General features: G+C 56.7%; 1 protein-coding gene across 9 annotated transcripts in view; it reads left to right on the top strand.

The window, feature by feature from the left end:
- Positions 1–15483, top strand: part of ZNF664 (zinc finger protein 664) — a 28128-nt gene extending 12645 nt beyond the window's left edge. For 5 of the 9 annotated variants that reach the window (XM_055147649.1, XM_055147645.1, XM_055147640.1 and 2 more), the window contains 2 exons: positions 11637–11703; positions 11808–15483. In XM_055147649.1, coding sequence (XP_055003624.1) covers positions 12347–13132 — 786 coding nt within the window. In that variant the 5' untranslated portion in view covers positions 11637–11703; positions 11808–12346 and the 3' untranslated portion in view covers positions 13133–15483. Of the gene's footprint in view, positions 1–2963; positions 3062–6158; positions 6378–11636; positions 11704–11807 lie in introns of all 9 variants that reach the window. The other 4 variants (XM_055147644.1, XM_055147641.1, XM_055147647.1 and 1 more) reach the window with 2 other exon arrangements.
- The last annotated feature ends 1740 nt before the right edge of the window (positions 15484–17223 follow it).

Below are 17223 nucleotides of genomic sequence, written 5' to 3'. Positions count from 1 at the left end.
ACAAAGCTTTCAGGTTTGAGTTTCAGTCATACAGTGATCAAAAGGACCCTACATGTATTGTAGGCATTTTCACTTTTCCATTTCCTTCCTATGACATCTCAGGCCTGTTCAGGATAAAATTCTATCCCTCAGGTCAGTCATTTTGCTGAAAATGATACAGCTGCTTCTGATAGCTGTTGTTGAAGTTGGATCATTATAATTTCATATCATGCCCATATTTCCTTTTCCTCCAAATTCCGGGGAACCATACAGTAACAGTATTGTCCTCACATTGGCAGGATTGCAAACTGAGCGCTGCATCGGGTATAAGCATGGCAGCAGTCTGATTCCCAGTTCTGCGTGTCCGGAGTGAGTGAGGGGACGGCAGTGTAACCATCTGTGAGTCCAGGCTTCTACAGCTTGGTTTTAGGGGTGCCTCAAGTATCAGCCTTTCGGGTGCTTGAGTGCCTTGTAAGGTGACCTTCCCCTGGCGTCACTCTGCTCTTTGCTCATCAGAAAGGGGGGGCACCCAGTGGGACCCTGCCCACCGAGCCCAGTCTGTTCTTCCCGCTCTCGGGATGCAGGGCCTTCCCAGCACAGCCCTGTGCCTGGGCTTCTGTGCCTGGTGCAAACTGCCCAGCCTTCCACTCCCTCTTTGGCTGTGTGCCTCGAATCCCATATTTCTACACAGACCCCGGGACTAAGTTGGCTGCCCGTGTCTTCCCTTGTTTGTCAGCACGGACCCGGATCTGGAATCCCCGAAGGGCCCCTTCTGCCGCCTCTGCCCACTCCAGACACTGCCTCTCTGCAGTTTCGGGAGTTGCCTGCAGCCACATCGTCCCTCGTGGCGACTCCCTTCAGAAAGTATCCTGGGCTGCAGTAAGCCTTTGCCCTTGGGGTTCAGTGAAGAAGAGCCCCTCTCTTTCGCCCTCCCTCATGGTTTCCTCCAGCGCTGCCTTGGGGGGTGGGAGTGCCCCCGACTTGGGGCTGCCTCCCTGTGCTGAGGATAGCAGCAGCGTCTTGTTCTCCTCTCCATGGAGACCTGTGGTCAGCAAGGCCATGCTTCGCAGACGTCCCGGCCAGAGCCTCCCTTTTCTTGCCCACGGTTCCTGTCTTTGCCATGGTAGCAGACCTTCTCTTAAAGCTGAGTTTGTTTTCGTCCCTTAGTTTCTGGTTCTCTTTCCCTTAAGCCTGTACGACACCTTAACTATAACTTCCTGAAGCTCCTCTTACCTGGAGATTATGGATTTACGTCCGTCTCTGGGCAAACACCACCATTAGTCTGTTCCAAGCATTGTTTTCTCTTGGTTTTCTTTTAAGCTTTCGTGGCGATTTCCTCCCCTCTTCAGTTCAACTCAAGAGGAGAACATGGATCTTAGATAGGAGAGGTATTCTCTTTATTTAGCCTTTTCTGAAATGAAAACACTAATCAAGCCCAAAGTCTGTGATTTATGTATGTAGTAAAACTATACGTTTTTCCACACACAGCTGGGAAACAGAAAAAACCATGCCTCCCTCCATCCCTGTTGGCCTTGTGGGATGGGGTTGGGACTTGGGGTCTCCCCGCCCTCTCGCCCTCTGACACACCGCAACTTCCAGGCTTGGGCCTTTCTTGCCCCCGAGAGAGGGTCAGGCCCAGCAGGAGCCAAAAGCGCATCGACCCTCACCTTTGTCTCCTGCCCTGTCGAAGCTTGTCAGATGGCCCAAGTTGGGGTGGAGAGGCCACAAGCAGGCCGGTTGCTTGCTGTTGCTCCCTTGAACTCCCTCCCAGGGTCCTAACTGTCCTGAAACGCCTAAGGTCCTTTTCAGTGCACCCACCCAGTGTGAGAGTGAGAATTGGGATGCGGCTTGTCCCCTGATCTGCAGTGAATGTGAGATTGTTTTTACCTGATGACCAGGCAGGGCTGTTTTGTGTACCAGTAAACAGAACAGAGGCCACAGGAGTGAGTGGCCTGTGGTCTCAGCTATTCTGTCAGAGCGATCATCTGAACTTAGGAATTTTGACCGTGTCCAGTATTCTACCTCGAAATGATGATTCTCCTATTTAGGAAGGGATCTGGGCCACTCCTGGGTTGCTGGATGCTCAGTGCTTACTCCTGGTTCTTTGCTCAGGGATCACTCCTGGAGATGTTCAGGGGACCATGTGGAGTGCCAGGGTTTGGAACTGGGGGTCATTGGAAGTTAGGATAAGCACCCTGGCCCCTTACCTTCCATGTTCTCTCCAGCCCAGTGATGATTCTTAATGTGTACATGTTACACATTTACTAGATATGTATAAGCTATGGACCCTTTGTCTGTGGTGTTCATGTGGGGCCATCCTGGAAGCCACTCAGAGCTGTGCTGTCACTTGGCGTTGCTGTGCGTTGCATGCAGCTGGGAAGTGGAGGTGAGTCTGCAGTCAGATGAATCGTCCCTGGGCCCTGCGTGAGAGGGGTCGGGGAGGAAGCTCTGGGCAGACCGGAGGTGCAGGAGACGGGAGGAAAGAAAGCAGCGCTTGACTTTGAACAGAAGAGCCCTAATTACAGGGAGGGAGATCATCGGTCCCGGAAGCCTCTTCCTTGTGAAATGCCGCTCTTGGCAAGCGTGCGAATGTGTCATGCCCTAATTAAAATTGGGCAAATAGGCAAACGCATATTTACGGAGTCTCAGCTATGCTGTGGGCACTCTGATAGGTACTTTCACATTTATTATCTTCTTTAATTATCATAGCCAAGCGGTGAGGACATTATTCCCATCTCTTTACAGATCAGTCTGCCTTCAGCCGCAGTCACAGAGCAAGTGGCAGCACCAGGCCCCACCCCACTGTGTCATCCCTGGCAGAGAGAGTGGGCCTGTGTCACCCTCTCACCTTGATGTGCAGAAACTGGGCATCCTTCCCACCGACCTTGTCCTCCTCCCAGCCAGATTTCAGAGTCTTTGTGGCAGGTCTTGGTTAAGGGATACTCAGCAATGGCTTCTTCGCTTTTTCTGTTTTTCTCTCTTAGGAGTCATTGGGCCAAGTCCCCCGAAGAGCAGTTTTCCCAGGACAGCGGAGAACAGCGCTCTGTGACTCCGTGTCAGGGGACAAAGCGGCGAAGCAAGGGTGTGTGGGGAGGAAAGGGGGGTGCATCTCAGTTGTTCTGTCAGGGGGTCAAGAGTCGTGCTGGATCAGTTTGGCCAGTCCACTGGCAGGAGGCGTCAGCGGGGCCATTTGGACCATCCACCCACTGTCGTCAGTGAATCTGGTAACCAGGTGTGAGCCCAGTGCAGACAGGAGAGAGCGGAGAGACTAACTGTGCGGGAGCCTCTGGACCACCAGACCGTTGGTACCCGCAGTAGGCACAGGAGGGGTACCCATGAGGGCAGTTACTTCCGTCCTGGCCAGTCTGTGCTGCTCAGATGCAACGTGAACAGCAGCCACGGCCAAAGCTGATGCTATTCAAGGCTCTCCCGGGTCTTAGAAGGGCCCTGCTCAGAAGCGCTGCACTGCTGTGGGGGTTGCCTCTGCGATCAGGCCTGGGCTGGAGAGAAGCCGGAGTGTGGCGTGGAGGGGCGTTTGGCCATAAGAGGTCAAGGGCGCTCTGAGAGAAACAGCCTTCAGTTTCCCTTTGCTATCATAGCCCTGCCCAGTGGACCAGCCGAAAGGCCTGGTGCAGGGCCTTCCGGGGTGCTGAGGAGACACGAGGCATAGACAAGTGCAGGCCAGGAGGCCTCTCACGGGTGGCCCGGCGTGGAGGCCACGGGGCTGCCCTGAGCAGGGCCGGCCCTGGCCCTCAGGTAGGAAGCAGGTGGCTCAGGCTGCTCTTCCCGGCTGCAGCAGCTTGTCTTCTGTGCTGGGGTGTGGCGAGTGCCTGTGGCAGGGCACAGATGGAACGGGCAGGCTTCAGCCCCTCCATCAGCCGCTCCGTGCTTCTGTTTTCTGAAGGTGTGGACGGGAGCAGGGGAAGAGGCCGCCTTGCTGCTAGGCCTAGGTCCCTGTGGCCTTGGGCAGGACAAATAGCCGCTTGGCCAGGTTTCTTGGCAGCATGCGGGCCTCGAGGATGTGAGCGGCTTTTCCATCTGCTTTTTGTGTGCTGTGGCCTGTCAAGAAAGGCCACACAGAACTGTCGCTCTCTTTGGAGCTAATACTTGCCAAAGCTTCCTCGTGACAAAGTCGATGAGGAGACAAAGTTCCTGGCCCCACCGAGGACATGTCCCCAGTGTGCTCCAAGAGGGGCCCGTTATCTATGTCCAGGAGGGAAGAGAGCAAGACTGTGCTGAGACCACGGTCTTGCAGGAACCCACTTCTGAATCCGGTTAACCAAATCACACTCTGTCCTTTCTCTGTGCAGGACAGTGTTGTACGTGAAGTAACGGTGACAATGGTGGGAATTGGGAACTACTAGTAACTTCCTCCTACAGTTAATTCACATACTTTTGGAACTTGATTCACAAACTTGGAAGCTTTGAAAAACATGGGTTTAAGATGGAATCTAAACCACTTTTTGATCTCTGGACCCTTTCACTAAAAAATGATTAAGGACACCTGGAGCTTCCTGTTTATGTGGGCTCTGAAGCGAGCGGTGTCATAATAGAAGAACAGAATTTCACAAAAATATTTATTAACTAATTATATTAAAATGCTAAACCCATTTCATGTCAACACAAATGACAATTTTATGAAAAACAGATATTTTGTAAAACAAAACATTTAGTAGCAGGAGTAGCAATATTTACATTTTGGCAAATGTCTTTAAATGTATGAGGCTTAAATAAAAGACATCTGCTTTCATATCCAGTTCCTTGCAATATGTTGTTTGGTTGAAGTAGATGAAGAAATCCAGGCTCAGGCAGAGAGTGCAGTTTCCCTCGTCTTCCCAGGCCTGCGCGTCCATCTGTGCCACGGTACCAGCTCTGGACAAGTGGCGAGTCGGATGCTTCTGAGAAACCTGCAGCTCTGGAGGGCTGTCCTGTAGTGCCCACCGCCTGCCTTCTGTCCGGCTGCCCGCCTGCCTTCATTCCTGCTTGCTTCTTGCTTCCTTCTGTTCCTCCCTCATTTTGTTCTTCTCTTCTTCCTCCCCTCCTTCCTTCCTCCCTCCCTCCCCTCCTCCCTCCCTCCCCTCCTTCCTTCCTTCCTTCCTTCCTTCCTTCCTTCCTTCCTTCCTTCCTTCCTTCCTTCCTTTATGCCTGCCTTCCTTCCTCCCTCCCCTCCTTCCTGCCTTCCTGCCTTCCTCCCTTCCCTCCTTCCTTCCTTTCTTCCTTTCTTCCTTCTTTCCCTTCCTCCCTCCCTCCTTCCTTTCTATTTTCTTTGTTCCTTTTCTCCTCCTCTTGCTCCTCCTCCTCTTCCTTCTCCTCCCCCTTCCCATAGTGCTCAGGGCTGCTTCTGGCTTGGCCCTCAGCAGGGACACAGGGCTTCTGCCTATGTGCTCCAGTCCTTGGAGCCCTGGCCCCCTAATATTTCACACCTCATTCAGGAACTTAGTTCACTGAGTTAGCAGATCTTGCCAATGTTTCTATTTTGTGGTGTGGAGAAATTATATTCATGTCCCTGTTTATTCAGAAAACCCATCCAATGGGGCCAGAGCGATGATACAACTTGCAGTGCAGTAGGACGTTGGCCTTGCATGTGCTGGTTCAATCCCCGGCATCCCAAATGGTCCTCTGAGCCCCACCAGGAGTGATCCCTGAGTGCAGGGCCAGGAGTCAGCCCTGAGCACCGCTGGGTATGGCCCCCTTCCCCCCACAGAGCAAATCATCCGCTTTGGGGTAGTGCAGAGCTCTCCGGAAGGCACACAGCCGAGTTCCCCTCAAAGACCAGACTTGACCATTGGTGACCAAAGCTGCTGGCTGTTTCCTGTACCAAGAGCCCCGTCTCTCCGTTCAGAGAGAGAGCACAGGCACGCTGGTGTGGGGCCCACTAGTGACATGCACTCGTGCTTACTGTTCTGAGTGCACTACGGGACAGATTTGGTTAGAGTTGAGCAAATGCTTTCTGTTCCCATTCCACGGTGTTCTGGAGTGAAATTGTCTTTACCTGAGACTGGCGGTGAAGAATACCGTGGGCACCTCTACATGGCGGCGGAGGTATGAGCAGCACCCCAGAGGCATGGAGCCACTCAGCGTTGAGTGCTCCTGCATCTGGAGCACAGCTCTCCGCACAGGGAAGCTGGAGAGCGGTCTGAATGTTCCTGGTAAAGTCGTTTTGCTGTTGTTCTGTCAAGGTTTTGGGGCCACCGGCAATCTGCACGTCACGTTTGGGGAAGTGCAAGTCCAGGCCGCCATTGGGAAGCTTAAGCTCACTTTCTCGAGGTGGACCGGTCGCTCGGCGTCTCCTGTGCTCCCAGGCTGGCTGTCTGCCTTCTGGCTCTGAAGGAGGCTCCACCTGAGGCTGCTCTCCGCTGGCTGGCATGTGACTTGTAAGGATTTGACTGCCTTGAAGGGTGAGTAGGTGACAAGGGCCTGAGGGTCTATGGCCTCATGTCAGCACACTTGATTACCTACTTCCCCCCTGCCCCCCAGAAGGTGCTTGGCTTCTGTTCTAGATGTTTCTGATGGAGCAGCCTGGTGCTGGTGGGAGGCCGAAGGGCAGCAGACTGCAAGGGGCACAGGCAGAGTTGAGCACAGGCCCTCAGCATCTCTGCCTGCCTGACCCGGGTGCAGAAGGAAGGGATGAGGCAGAGCACAACAAGCCAGGGCGTCACACAGCATTATTTAAGGCAGAGATATTCTATAGCCAACGTGTGTGTGTGTGTGTGTGTGTGTGTGTGTGTGTGTGTGTGTGTGTGTGTGTGTGTGTGTGTGTGTGTGTGTGTGTGTGTGTGTGTGTGTGTGTGTGTGTTCTGGTTTACCAAAGGACCTGAGTAACCCTGAGATCATTTACTAAGCCCCTGAGCTGGCTCCCTAGCACTGGCGAGGACAACCCGTGAGGGGAGGTGGGGGCTGTGATTAGGAGTCTCCATCGAAGACCCATAGAGGAAGCAGGGTCACCTCTGGACAGAAGCAGCGGGTGCCCGGGGGTTCAGGGGCCTGACCGAGGATTGGGGCAGTGGTCAGTGACCTCGCTGAGTGTGAGGATTGTGTGGTGTCCTCTCTTGGGAAGTTAGAAGTCAAGTTAGGTGTTCTTGCCCCTTCATAATGTTTAAAGTGTTTCCACATTCAGTATCAGTCTGGCTCTTGCTCAGGTGCTTGCCAAGATCTGCATGTACCAGCCGGCTGGCTTGGAGATTCAGAGTTTACCCTTGTCACATCTCTAGGCTTCTTATTAAAATGTACTTTCTGATCAGGTAGGTCTGGGGTGGGGCCTGGGAGTCGGCGTGTCCGGCCCTTCCTGGGTAAGGCTGACCTAGGGGTCGCATTTAGCAGTCAGGATCCCAGAGCCAGTTTTCCTTGGCCACCTGGTCTTGATCCATGTGCGTCAGTCCCAGTTGCTCTGAACCTTGCAGAGGAGAGGAGGAGGTGGTAGAGAAGCGTCAGTGGGCAGTGAGTGCAGAGAAGGCCCCAGCTCACGGCAGGGGAAAGAAGAAACTGCAGGACTGGAGTGATGCTCCGGGCCCAGTGATCAGTCTGAATCTCACCCCGTCCCTCAACTGGAGGTCTGGCCAAGTCGCTGAGGAAGCGTGAGGACCCTGGCTTTGCTGGTGGGGTGCTCGGGGCTGCTCCCAGGAGCAGGACGTGGGTACAGTGAGAAACAGCACAGGCCACGACCAGCTTCAAGAGCCTTTCCCAGCCGGACTGTGCTGGTTAGCAGCTGTACAGGTGGAGGAAGGGCTGGAGCCATAGCACAGCAGGTAGGGCGTTTGCCTCGCACGCGGCTGACCTGAGTTCAATTCCTCCTCCCCTCTCGGAGAGCCTGGCAAGCTGCCCGTGGCATATTCGATATGCCAAAAACAGTAACAAGTCTCACAGTGGAGACGTTACTGGTGCCCGCTCGAGCAAATTGATGAGCAACCGGATGACAGTGACAGTGACAGGTGGAGGAAAGAGAAAGCAGGGTTTGTCCTGTTTAGCCTCAGGGCGGCCCTGGGAGAGATCACCGCGTACCATTTTTGTCACCCTTGAGGACCTTGAGCAACTCGCTTTAGTCATGCCTTATGCTGCAGCTCAGGTGGGGGACGCTGGCTGACCCCAGGGAGCGCTCTCCACAGCAGGACTCACGGGGCCGACGGGGCCTGCGCCCTTGACCCGTTATGGATGACAGAGTCTTTGGACGGCTCAAGTGGGTAATTTTTTTGGCGGGCCTAGATTCTTCTGTTGAAGTCGGCTGTTGTGCAGAGGAGAGGGACATGGACACATGACTGGAGCTTCGTGGGCAGCTCCCTCTGGACCGCCACAGAGAAGCTTGAGGAGGCCTCGGTGTTTCCTTTCCTCATAAGCCACGTTTGGCCCATTTCATGTCTGCTGGCCTCGGTGTACCTGAACCCCATCACCGGCTCTGCCCCCCTCCCCGTCTAGTCACAGCCGTCGTCCCCCACACACACCTTTTGTGGGGCTGGGGAGTCCTGTGTGGCTCAAGGAATTGGACCTGGGTCAGCCACATACAGAGCAAACGTTCTACCCACCGTGTTGTCTCTCCGACCCCGTCACCGCCCTCTACCCGTCAGTGTGACTCCCACTCCAGGGAGACGGGCTCAGCTGCTCGTAGACTTGGACCTCGGCTGCCTGTGGCCTCCGGGAGCGCCACGTTCCTGATGCCTGCAGGGAGGGGGCCCTGGGCCTGGCCCTGCTGGCCCTGCCGTGCAGATGGACACGAAGCCCAAGACGCAGGTGCCGGGTCAGTGCCAGCCTCGAGCATCAGGGAGAGGCGTGGGCAGGAGCCCGGGAGGTGTCTGCCCAGGTGAAACCAGCCCGGCAGGTTTGGGGGCTGGGCACGGGGAGGCCGTGTGGTGTCTGGAGATGGGGCCGTTAGTGACGGCGCGCGCTGAGGCCGAGCGGACGAGGCAGGTGAGGGCAGTGGGGCTGGCCGCGGCAGGGAGTGCTTGGGGAGAAGAATGTTCTGTCAGGAGCCGGAGTCTCAGGGCCGGGGAGCCTGTGTGAGGGGGGCTGTGAGGGAGTGGGGGTGGGGGGTGTGAGGGGGTGTGATAGGGGTGCGTGACAGATCTGCTGTCTGTTGTGGGACTAACGGAACGTTTCTCGACCCTCTCCCCGCACCTGTCTGTTTGGACTTTATTCACACAGCACCTGCTCCCCATTCCACTTCCAAAGGTGACACTGTAACAGCCTCAGACTCGGCCTGACGCCCTGGGAGCTGGGGGTCTCTCCACGTGCCTGTCCGCTGTGGTGGCCGCTGCTCTAATCACTGGCTTCCCGGAGTGCCGCTAGTCTGTCTGCTGACGTCCGGGGGCAGTGAGGCCACGCATATGTGGGTCAGGCTCCCGCTGGCTCGCGGTGGCGGCCCTGCCCCTGTGCCCACACTCGGTCCGTGGGAAGTCACACCTCGATGCCCAGACAGGGAAAGGCCCGTCCACGGGCGGCCTCCCTCCTGTTCGCTCACGCGTGGCGTTCGAGACGGGACTGCCCTCTGGCCATTGCCCCTCCTGCCCCACAGGCACGTTTGCCTCCCGGGAACCTTGGCACCATGTGCAGCCCAGCCTGTCCCCGGCCCTCCCGTGCCAGGCCTCCGCTCGTGTCTCCCCGCAGGGCCTGCATCCGGCCAGTGCTCGTTACTTGCCCCCTCCGGTTTCCTCAGTGGCCGTTGACTGGCTGACCCTGTTTCAACGGTGCTGAGAAACAAGTTCAGTGTTTTTCCAGGGAGGGACGGCATTAAGCGGGGCTGGGCTGAGTGTGTTTCTCCTCCCTCCTCCATGGAGAGCCGCGGTGCTGTAGAGGGCACTGCACAGCCGTGCCGCACGCTGGGCAGCGCTCTCCTCATGACTGGACTTCCTTGGGCTTTTTCCCTTCCTCCCGCCCCGCCCCCATCTCCCGGCAGAGAGGCAGATTCGGGGTGTCCCGTTTCTACTGGACTGAGCCTCTCCCGAAGCCGCTGTGGCCACACTCTGATTCCCCCTCGGGCCGCGGCCACAGTGCCCACAGTGCTCCCTGCTTGCGTCGGTGCGTGTGTGGGCTGGCTCTGGGCTGCAGGAGGGACGGGCGGGGAGGCCTCCTCCAGACTCGACGCTTGCACCCCTGGACTCCGCTCTCCTGTGTGCTTGGTCTGTGTCGCTCTCTCACCTGAGCACGCGCCTTTGGACCTGCCGTCAGCGTTTGCATGGTTACAGTGGGACTGCCACGGAGCCTTCCCTGGTGGCACCTCACAGTCGTCCCCCTTCACAGCTGCTTCTTGGACTCGGATTCCGAGAAGCTGCTCGCGTTACCGTCACTTCGCCTCAGTCTCTCCCAGCTGGAGCGGTGCCCGGCGCGGCCCACGCCCTTGGCTGGCCACATACTGCTGGCACACTCAGCGTTCCTGCTGGCTTCCCGGCCCTTCTTGGCATTGGAAGGAGACCTGAGGCCTGTAGCGTGCCCCTCGCAGGACCCCATGTGTCCCGTCGGTCCTCCGAGTGCGGCCGCAGGCCTCAGCATGCCTCTCGGCGCCGACCTTCCTGTTTCCCGTCAGAGCCTGGACTCTGTGTTGTGTTAGGTAGTGGCCGGCTCTCTGGGGTTGGGGCCTTCGAGACCTTCCGTGCGGCAGGAGCCTGGCTCTCCCCAAGATGGCGTCCACGTTCCCTGTTCACAGCTCCGGCGTCTGTGACCTGCTGCTCAGGCCTTGACACCTGCCCTTCTTACGACCCCGAGCCTCTGAGTGGAGAAGGGGTCTCGGGTGCACATTGCTTCCAGGCCGTTGTGGTAGCTGGAGCTAAATAGGACACGAACTCAAGTGGGTATTTCTAAGACAGATCATGTACTACAGGATTTGTCCCCTAGCGCTCACTTTACAGCCAAACAGCATTGAAGGTGCATTGAGAGAAGCTTCACTTTTTCCTCTCCTCCCTTTTTTGGGGGAAGGGGACCCCCCTCAGCAGTGCTTATGAGACCTGCCCCCGCAGTTGATTCTGGCCAGCTGGGCCAGGGGGTCAGTGTGAGGGGCCCTGCAGTGCTGGTGGGGGGGAGGGCGGGGGTCCCTGCCCGGCATGTGCCTTAACCCCTCTGCTCTGTCAACCCCATTTCCTATTAAGACCAGTGAATTACTTTTGTCCAATTCACTTTGTGTTATGAGACATTACAAGTTCTGTGCACTTTGAAAAGAATCTTGGCCAGGACCCTTCAGTAGGATGGGAAAGGGTTTTTGATACAAAGTCCCACGCAGGTGGGGCCCTGGAAGAGCTTGAGCAAAGGCCCTGGAGCAGGTACCAGCTTGGGTGTTTGAGAACTGAAACAAAGTACAGTGTGGGGGGAGTGGGCACTGTCATGTCGGGATGACAGGATGTAAGCATGCTACTCAGCCCTTCAGCCTTTGTATTCTCTTTGGCACCAGGTGAAGGATTTGGATTAAGTACAGCAGGAAACTGTCGGAGACAGTGAGGCAGGGAGAAGACCTTGGCTGCGGTGTGCTGCACACTTGTGGGTGGGAAGGGAGCGGGGCTCGGGTGAGATGCCCCCAGGGCAGCGGCTTTGCCCATCAGACCGGCCCAGCAGGACAGCGGCTCCTCGCATGTATGGAGCTCTCGGGTTTACCCGTGACAGCCCTGGGGGTTCAGGAGTCGCAGTAAGTGACGTACTTGGGCTGGGAACAGAGCTTGACGTCTCCATGTTCTCTTCCTCAGACCTGCAGGTTCAAGAGACGCATCCTTCTGGAAGATAAGAGAGCTGCTTCCTCAAGATTAAGGAAAGGTCTGTGTTATTGATGTCACGTTGCGTTAACGTAGTGAGGATATCTACGGCAGTTTTCTGGACGGAAAGACGCGTCCGCACATTTATGGGTGTGTGTGTTGCAGGAGGCCGGAGTGGACCGTGTGGACTCTGGGGATGGAGCCGCGTGTCTGCCTCCGTGGAGCCGGCACCCTGGGGCTGTCCGACGCGTGGCCGGCCCCGTGTCCCTGACCCTGACCCCGCTGCCAGCGCACAGCAGTTCCCCCTTCACCGCAGGAACCCGGGAAGTGAGAGGCACAGCCTTGTTCTACGGGAGGAAGATTCTGGGGGCTGAAATTACAAAGGTTTGCACCTTGGCGGCCCCTTGGAATGTTGACAGCTCAGGACCTGCCAGAGAGTGGTGTGTTACTGAGTCACAGAGTCCATGGCAGTGACAGTCACTTTATGGTCAGTGGGAATACTGGGTGAGGGACATTATGCAGGAGGAAGCCTTCCTGAGAGAGACAGGCAGGGAGAAACGGGGGCTGACCCCGAGCCTACCCAGTAGAGCCCGCCTGAGGCAGACTGCCGGCAGGGCGCACTGAGAGACTTTCCAGGTAGCAGCCCTGTCGCTAGAGTAGTTGTAAGGGAATTTTCTCCTGAATCTCGATACCAAATAGGAAAGATGATCTACAAATGCCCCATGTGTCGGGAGTTTTTCTCTGAGAGGGCAGACCTCTTCATGCACCAGAAGACCCACACTGCTGAGAAGCCCCACAAATGTGACAAGTGTGACAAGGGTTTCTTTCATATATCAGAGCTCCACGTCCATTGGAGGGACCACACGGGCGAGAAGGTCTATAAATGTGAGGATTGCGGGAAGGATTTTAGTACCACCACAAAGCTTAATAGGCACAAGAAAATCCACACGGTGGAAAAGCCCTATAAATGTTACGAGTGTGGCAAAGCCTTCAATTGGAGCTCACATCTTCAAATTCACATGCGAGTCCACACAGGCGAGAAGCCCTATGTGTGCAGTGAGTGTGGAAGGGGCTTTAGTAACAGCTCCAACCTCTGCATGCACCAGAGAGTGCACACGGGAGAGAAGCCCTTTAAATGTGAAGAGTGTGGGAAGGCCTTCCGGCACACTTCCAGCCTCTGCATGCACCAGCGGGTGCACACCGGAGAGAAACCCTATAAGTGTTACGAGTGTGGGAAGGCCTTCAGCCAGAGCTCGAGCCTGTGCATCCACCAGAGGGTGCACACCGGGGAGAAGCCCTATCGCTGTTGTGGCTGCGGGAAGGCCTTCAGCCAGAGCTCGAGCCTGTGCATCCACCAGAGGGTGCACACGGGGGAGAAGCCCTTCAAATGTGACGAGTGTGGGAAGGCCTTCAGCCAGAGCACCAGCCTCTGCATCCACCAGAGGGTGCACACCAAGGAGAGAAACCATCTCAAAATATCAGTTATATAAAGCGTTTTTGCTCAGAGTTAAAATCCTGAAACCCATAAGTGCCACTAGGAAGGAAACCCTGTAAATACCTGCATTGACCCGAGAAATTTTTACAGCCAGCCCAGCAGGACACTCTGTTTGAAGAGGCGTATGTGAGGTGGATTCTTTCTTTTTTTCTTTTCTTTTTTAATTCATGCCAAGTATGTTCCACTTGAGTCTGAATCTGGAATCCCTCTGACTGTCTCCCCGAGACAGGCTGTGAGGCCCGGGTGCACATGCGTTTCTCGGGCTTCTGGCTTGATGCCTTGGTAGTGGAATGACTACACGAGAGCCCAGACGGTTGCCCGGCCCTGCGGGCACGTTGGCTGCGCATGGCGTGGGCAGTTCCCCAGACACCCCCGCAAGAGCTCATGCCCTTCCTTCCTTTTGATGCAAGCATACTGGTCACTGGTCACTGCGTTTGGACACGGATGCTCTACTCCTCCGTGCTTCCGTGCTTCTGACGGGACCTCTGGGTCCTGCCCGGCTCGAGTCCCACAGAGCCGTTCTTCCTGAAGCCATTTTACCTCTCTGTCCTCAAGTACCCATAAGTCTCCATCCTTCCTAGATGGCATTAAATTTCATCTTAGATCTTAGTAACTCATAGTTTCCGTTCACTTGTCCTGCGAGAGTGACCTTGGCAGGCATAGGTGCCCTTGAACTTTCCTTCAACTTGTTTTAAAATTCCATGGATCAGCTAATCACTGTCTCTGTGTGCCAGAATTGAGTGACTACATCACCTATTTTTAACTTGAAAATTTTTTTTGGAAATAGCTGAATGTAAATAGAGAGGAAGAGGCGAGCGAGCTCAGCGCCCTCTTCGTGCAGGGGCTCCGCGAGCTTCCGTGTCCCCGGCAGAGCCCGCCCGAGCCGGGGTGGTCAGTTTTGGCCTCTGGGGTTGCAGGTAGTGCCGCAAGGAGGCCTCACCCCCCACCCCACCCCCCGGAGGACAGCCGTCTCGCTTGGCGGGCACAAGTCTGTGGTGAATCTGTCATCGTCCTTTTCTTTCCTCATTCATTCAACCAAGACTCATTGAGCGCCGCCTCCACGCGGGCGCCGTGCCTGGTGCTGGGAACACAGAGGCAGGCGGGCAGGGCCCTGCTTCCGCGGGGGAGACGGAGCGTGAGAAGGAAACCGATCCATGACGTAGTTTGAGGTAGTGATTAAGTGCTATGAAGAAAATAAACTAGGGTGGTGGTGTAGAGTGGTGGGGGGTGGGGGGCAGTGTTAGCTAGCGGTCAGGGAAGGCCTTTCTGAGGGCGCAGAGCAGCCCAGGCACGGCCGCTGCGAAGAGGGAGGCAGTGGGCAGGTGCCGAGGTGCCCAGCTGCCTCCTTGCACCGCCCCGCCCCTCCCTTTTTTCTTTTTTTTCTTTCTTTCTTTCTTTTTTTTTTTTTGCTAGATTAATACTAAAAGCTCATGTGAAGGAACTCAAGGAATGTTTAGAAGACCAAAAGTCCCCGATGACAAGAACAAAAAGCAACTAACTTTTGACTCTGTTTCTCCTTTCGTTCCTGTCTTCATTGATTCCCACATGTAGCCCTTTGCTCAGGAAGTCTTTGGGGGAATCAAGGATCTTTGAAGCTCTGAAAGGGGCTGTTGGGTTAGTATCTGTCCGCGTCAGAGTGGGAATAAGCTGCCCAGAATCGCCATCCGAGTACTGAGACTAAGCTTGATTTTCGCTTCATACGTGGATCGATTTCTTCTGTGTGATTGGAAGGGGTGTTTGTGTGGCTGAACCCCCCTCCCGCAGGCAAAGGGGATTTCAGAGGCCCACACAGTTCCCAGGGTGGCCACTCAGCGAGGTGGGATTTGGGGGGCCGCGTCAGTGCCAGTCGAGACCCCAGAGACTGACCTGTCCCCGGTGGCCTTGTTCTGTGCAAAAACCCCTTCCAGGCCTGAACTCCTCAAGCCCCATGTACTGTCGTGTCTTAACACCCATGTCCTGTAGCGCGGAGCGTTAGAGAGAGCCTGGACTCGTAGTTGGTAGAGAGCCCATGGGAATATCACGGATAGAATTTTAGTTTTAGGAAGAATCGGTTTGATTTCTAGATTTCTGACTATTAGGTACGTGAGCTTGGCAGGCCGCCTAGCCCGGGAGCCTGGCTCCCCCTCAGGACGAGGCGGCCGGCGGCCGAGCTCTCGGCTAGTCCTAGAGTTCTATATTTCTACATAGTTGAATTATTTTATCACGCTGTTCTGGGGGGACCGACTAACACTTCTGAAGCTACTAATCTTATGTCGAGCTTTAAAGTCCATGATTGTTACCTTTGGAAAATATTATTTGACCTACAGTATGTCCAAATCAATTTAATAAAATCACTTTATAACAGGGCTCTGTGCCTGGCGTGTGGCCGCGTGACGGTGTCCAGTTTGTCCAGCCTGCTGAGTCAGCACCCAGACCGGGCACTGAGGGTAGAGGACAGCGAGTCACCCAGTGACCCTCCCCAGGGAGCGCTGGCTGGCTGGCTGGCTTGAAGCAGGTCCAGCTCCCGTGCTCTGTGCCCAGCCCTCTAGCGTCCACACTGGCAGCCTTTGCAGCCCCGCAGGAACAGACCTTGTCTCAAGGGCCCTGCACACCGGCTCCCTTCCTGGGTCCCCTCACCTGCACGGAGCAGAGGACGGGGTCACCTGCTTGCCTCCACCCTCCGCGCAGCCTCTGTCCCCGCCGACGCTCTTCCCCGAGCTCTCCCATCTGCAGGGTGGGGAGTGAACTGAGACGGTCGGGAGACGCCCGTGGGTGCTGCTGCCTGCCCACTGGGGAGAGGGAGTGATTACACCCGCCCTCCCCGGCACTGAGTTCTGGGGGGATATGGCCGAGATGCGGGGTCCAGCATGGAGCAGGGGGGTGGGCGGGCAGGGGCTGTGGGGGCTCCCTGCGGTGGGCTGGTAGGCCCAGGAGGGTGCCTTACTGAGGTGACCGGTGAGAGCCAGTGAGTGGTGCTCCTGCCGGTGCAGGTGAGCAAGTCATTCTCGTCTTTCGGGCAGGAAGAGCCGGTCCCAGCCTGGCCCCACCTCAGGCCTCACAAGCCACAGTCTGCAGGGGACAAGGTTTCTGGGGCGTCTCTGGCTCTGTGGAAGGGGGGTGCAGGGTGTGCCTGACGGCTGGGCCCTGCACACACACTGGCCCCACTGCCCTGTCCACATGCAGGCAGCCGGGTGCGGCTGGGGTGGACACACGTCTTGGGAGTGGGTTCCAGTCCACCTGCCCTCGCCTCGGGATGGGCATGCCGTGGTCCCCTTCACACTGTGCGGGGAGGAGAGGGACGGGGCCTGGCAGTCTCACCGGTAAGTGCTCACCGTGCTCTGTGGCTGGCGTGGGGTGTCTGCCCTTGGCAGTGCGGCACCGGAGGCGGTTAGTGCTGTGGCCTGGAGCCAGGCGGGCCGACTGGGGTCTCCGCGCACCGCTCCAGCGAGGCGTGGCTGTGCAGGCCCTCCTGCACCCTGCCCTGCGCTCCGGGTCTGTGGGTTCTCCCCACCCTCAGAGTTGTGACGTTCCTACACCAACCAGAACCAACCTGAGATACACTTGATGGGCATGACCGCTAGTAAAGCCAGTAACAGCCACACTAGGATAAAGCCGGGGCGATGCGACAGCAGGGAGGGCCCTTGCCCGGCACAAGGACCCAGGTCTGATCCCCGACATCCCACCCTCCTTCCCTCCCGTCTCGCTTGCAGGGCTCCCATGGGTTCTGCCCAGCTGTGTCCGTGGCAGAGTCTCAGCAGAGTGGGAGGTGGGCTGCAGGGTTGCCAGTCTGGGTCAAGCCCTGCAGATGCCCGTCTGGCCAGCGCCCTCGGCACCTGCCGGCTGTTGGGCCGGCTGAGCTCCAGGCTGATGACTGCCTCAGTGCGCACCCGGCCTCCCGCCCGCCCACCCCCACTCCTGCTCGGGGGAGGGGCTGTGCCTGTGTCAGCCTGAGACCGCCAGGGGGCACCGAGTGGCTGTGAAGGGCTTCCCCAGAAGACCACCTGTCAGAAGGCTCCAGCCACGTTTTTACTCATCTCCAGAGCAGCGTGTCCAGTTGTCCCGTAAATATTGGCCAGTGCGTCTTGTCCACCCTAGGCGAGGCCCCAA

The sequence above is a fragment of the Sorex araneus genome, chromosome 9 (assembly GCF_027595985.1).
Source record: "Sorex araneus isolate mSorAra2 chromosome 9, mSorAra2.pri, whole genome shotgun sequence".
Classification (NCBI taxonomy): Eukaryota; Metazoa; Chordata; class Mammalia; order Eulipotyphla; family Soricidae; genus Sorex; species Sorex araneus.
This window is presented reverse-complemented; position numbering and strand designations above follow the sequence as displayed.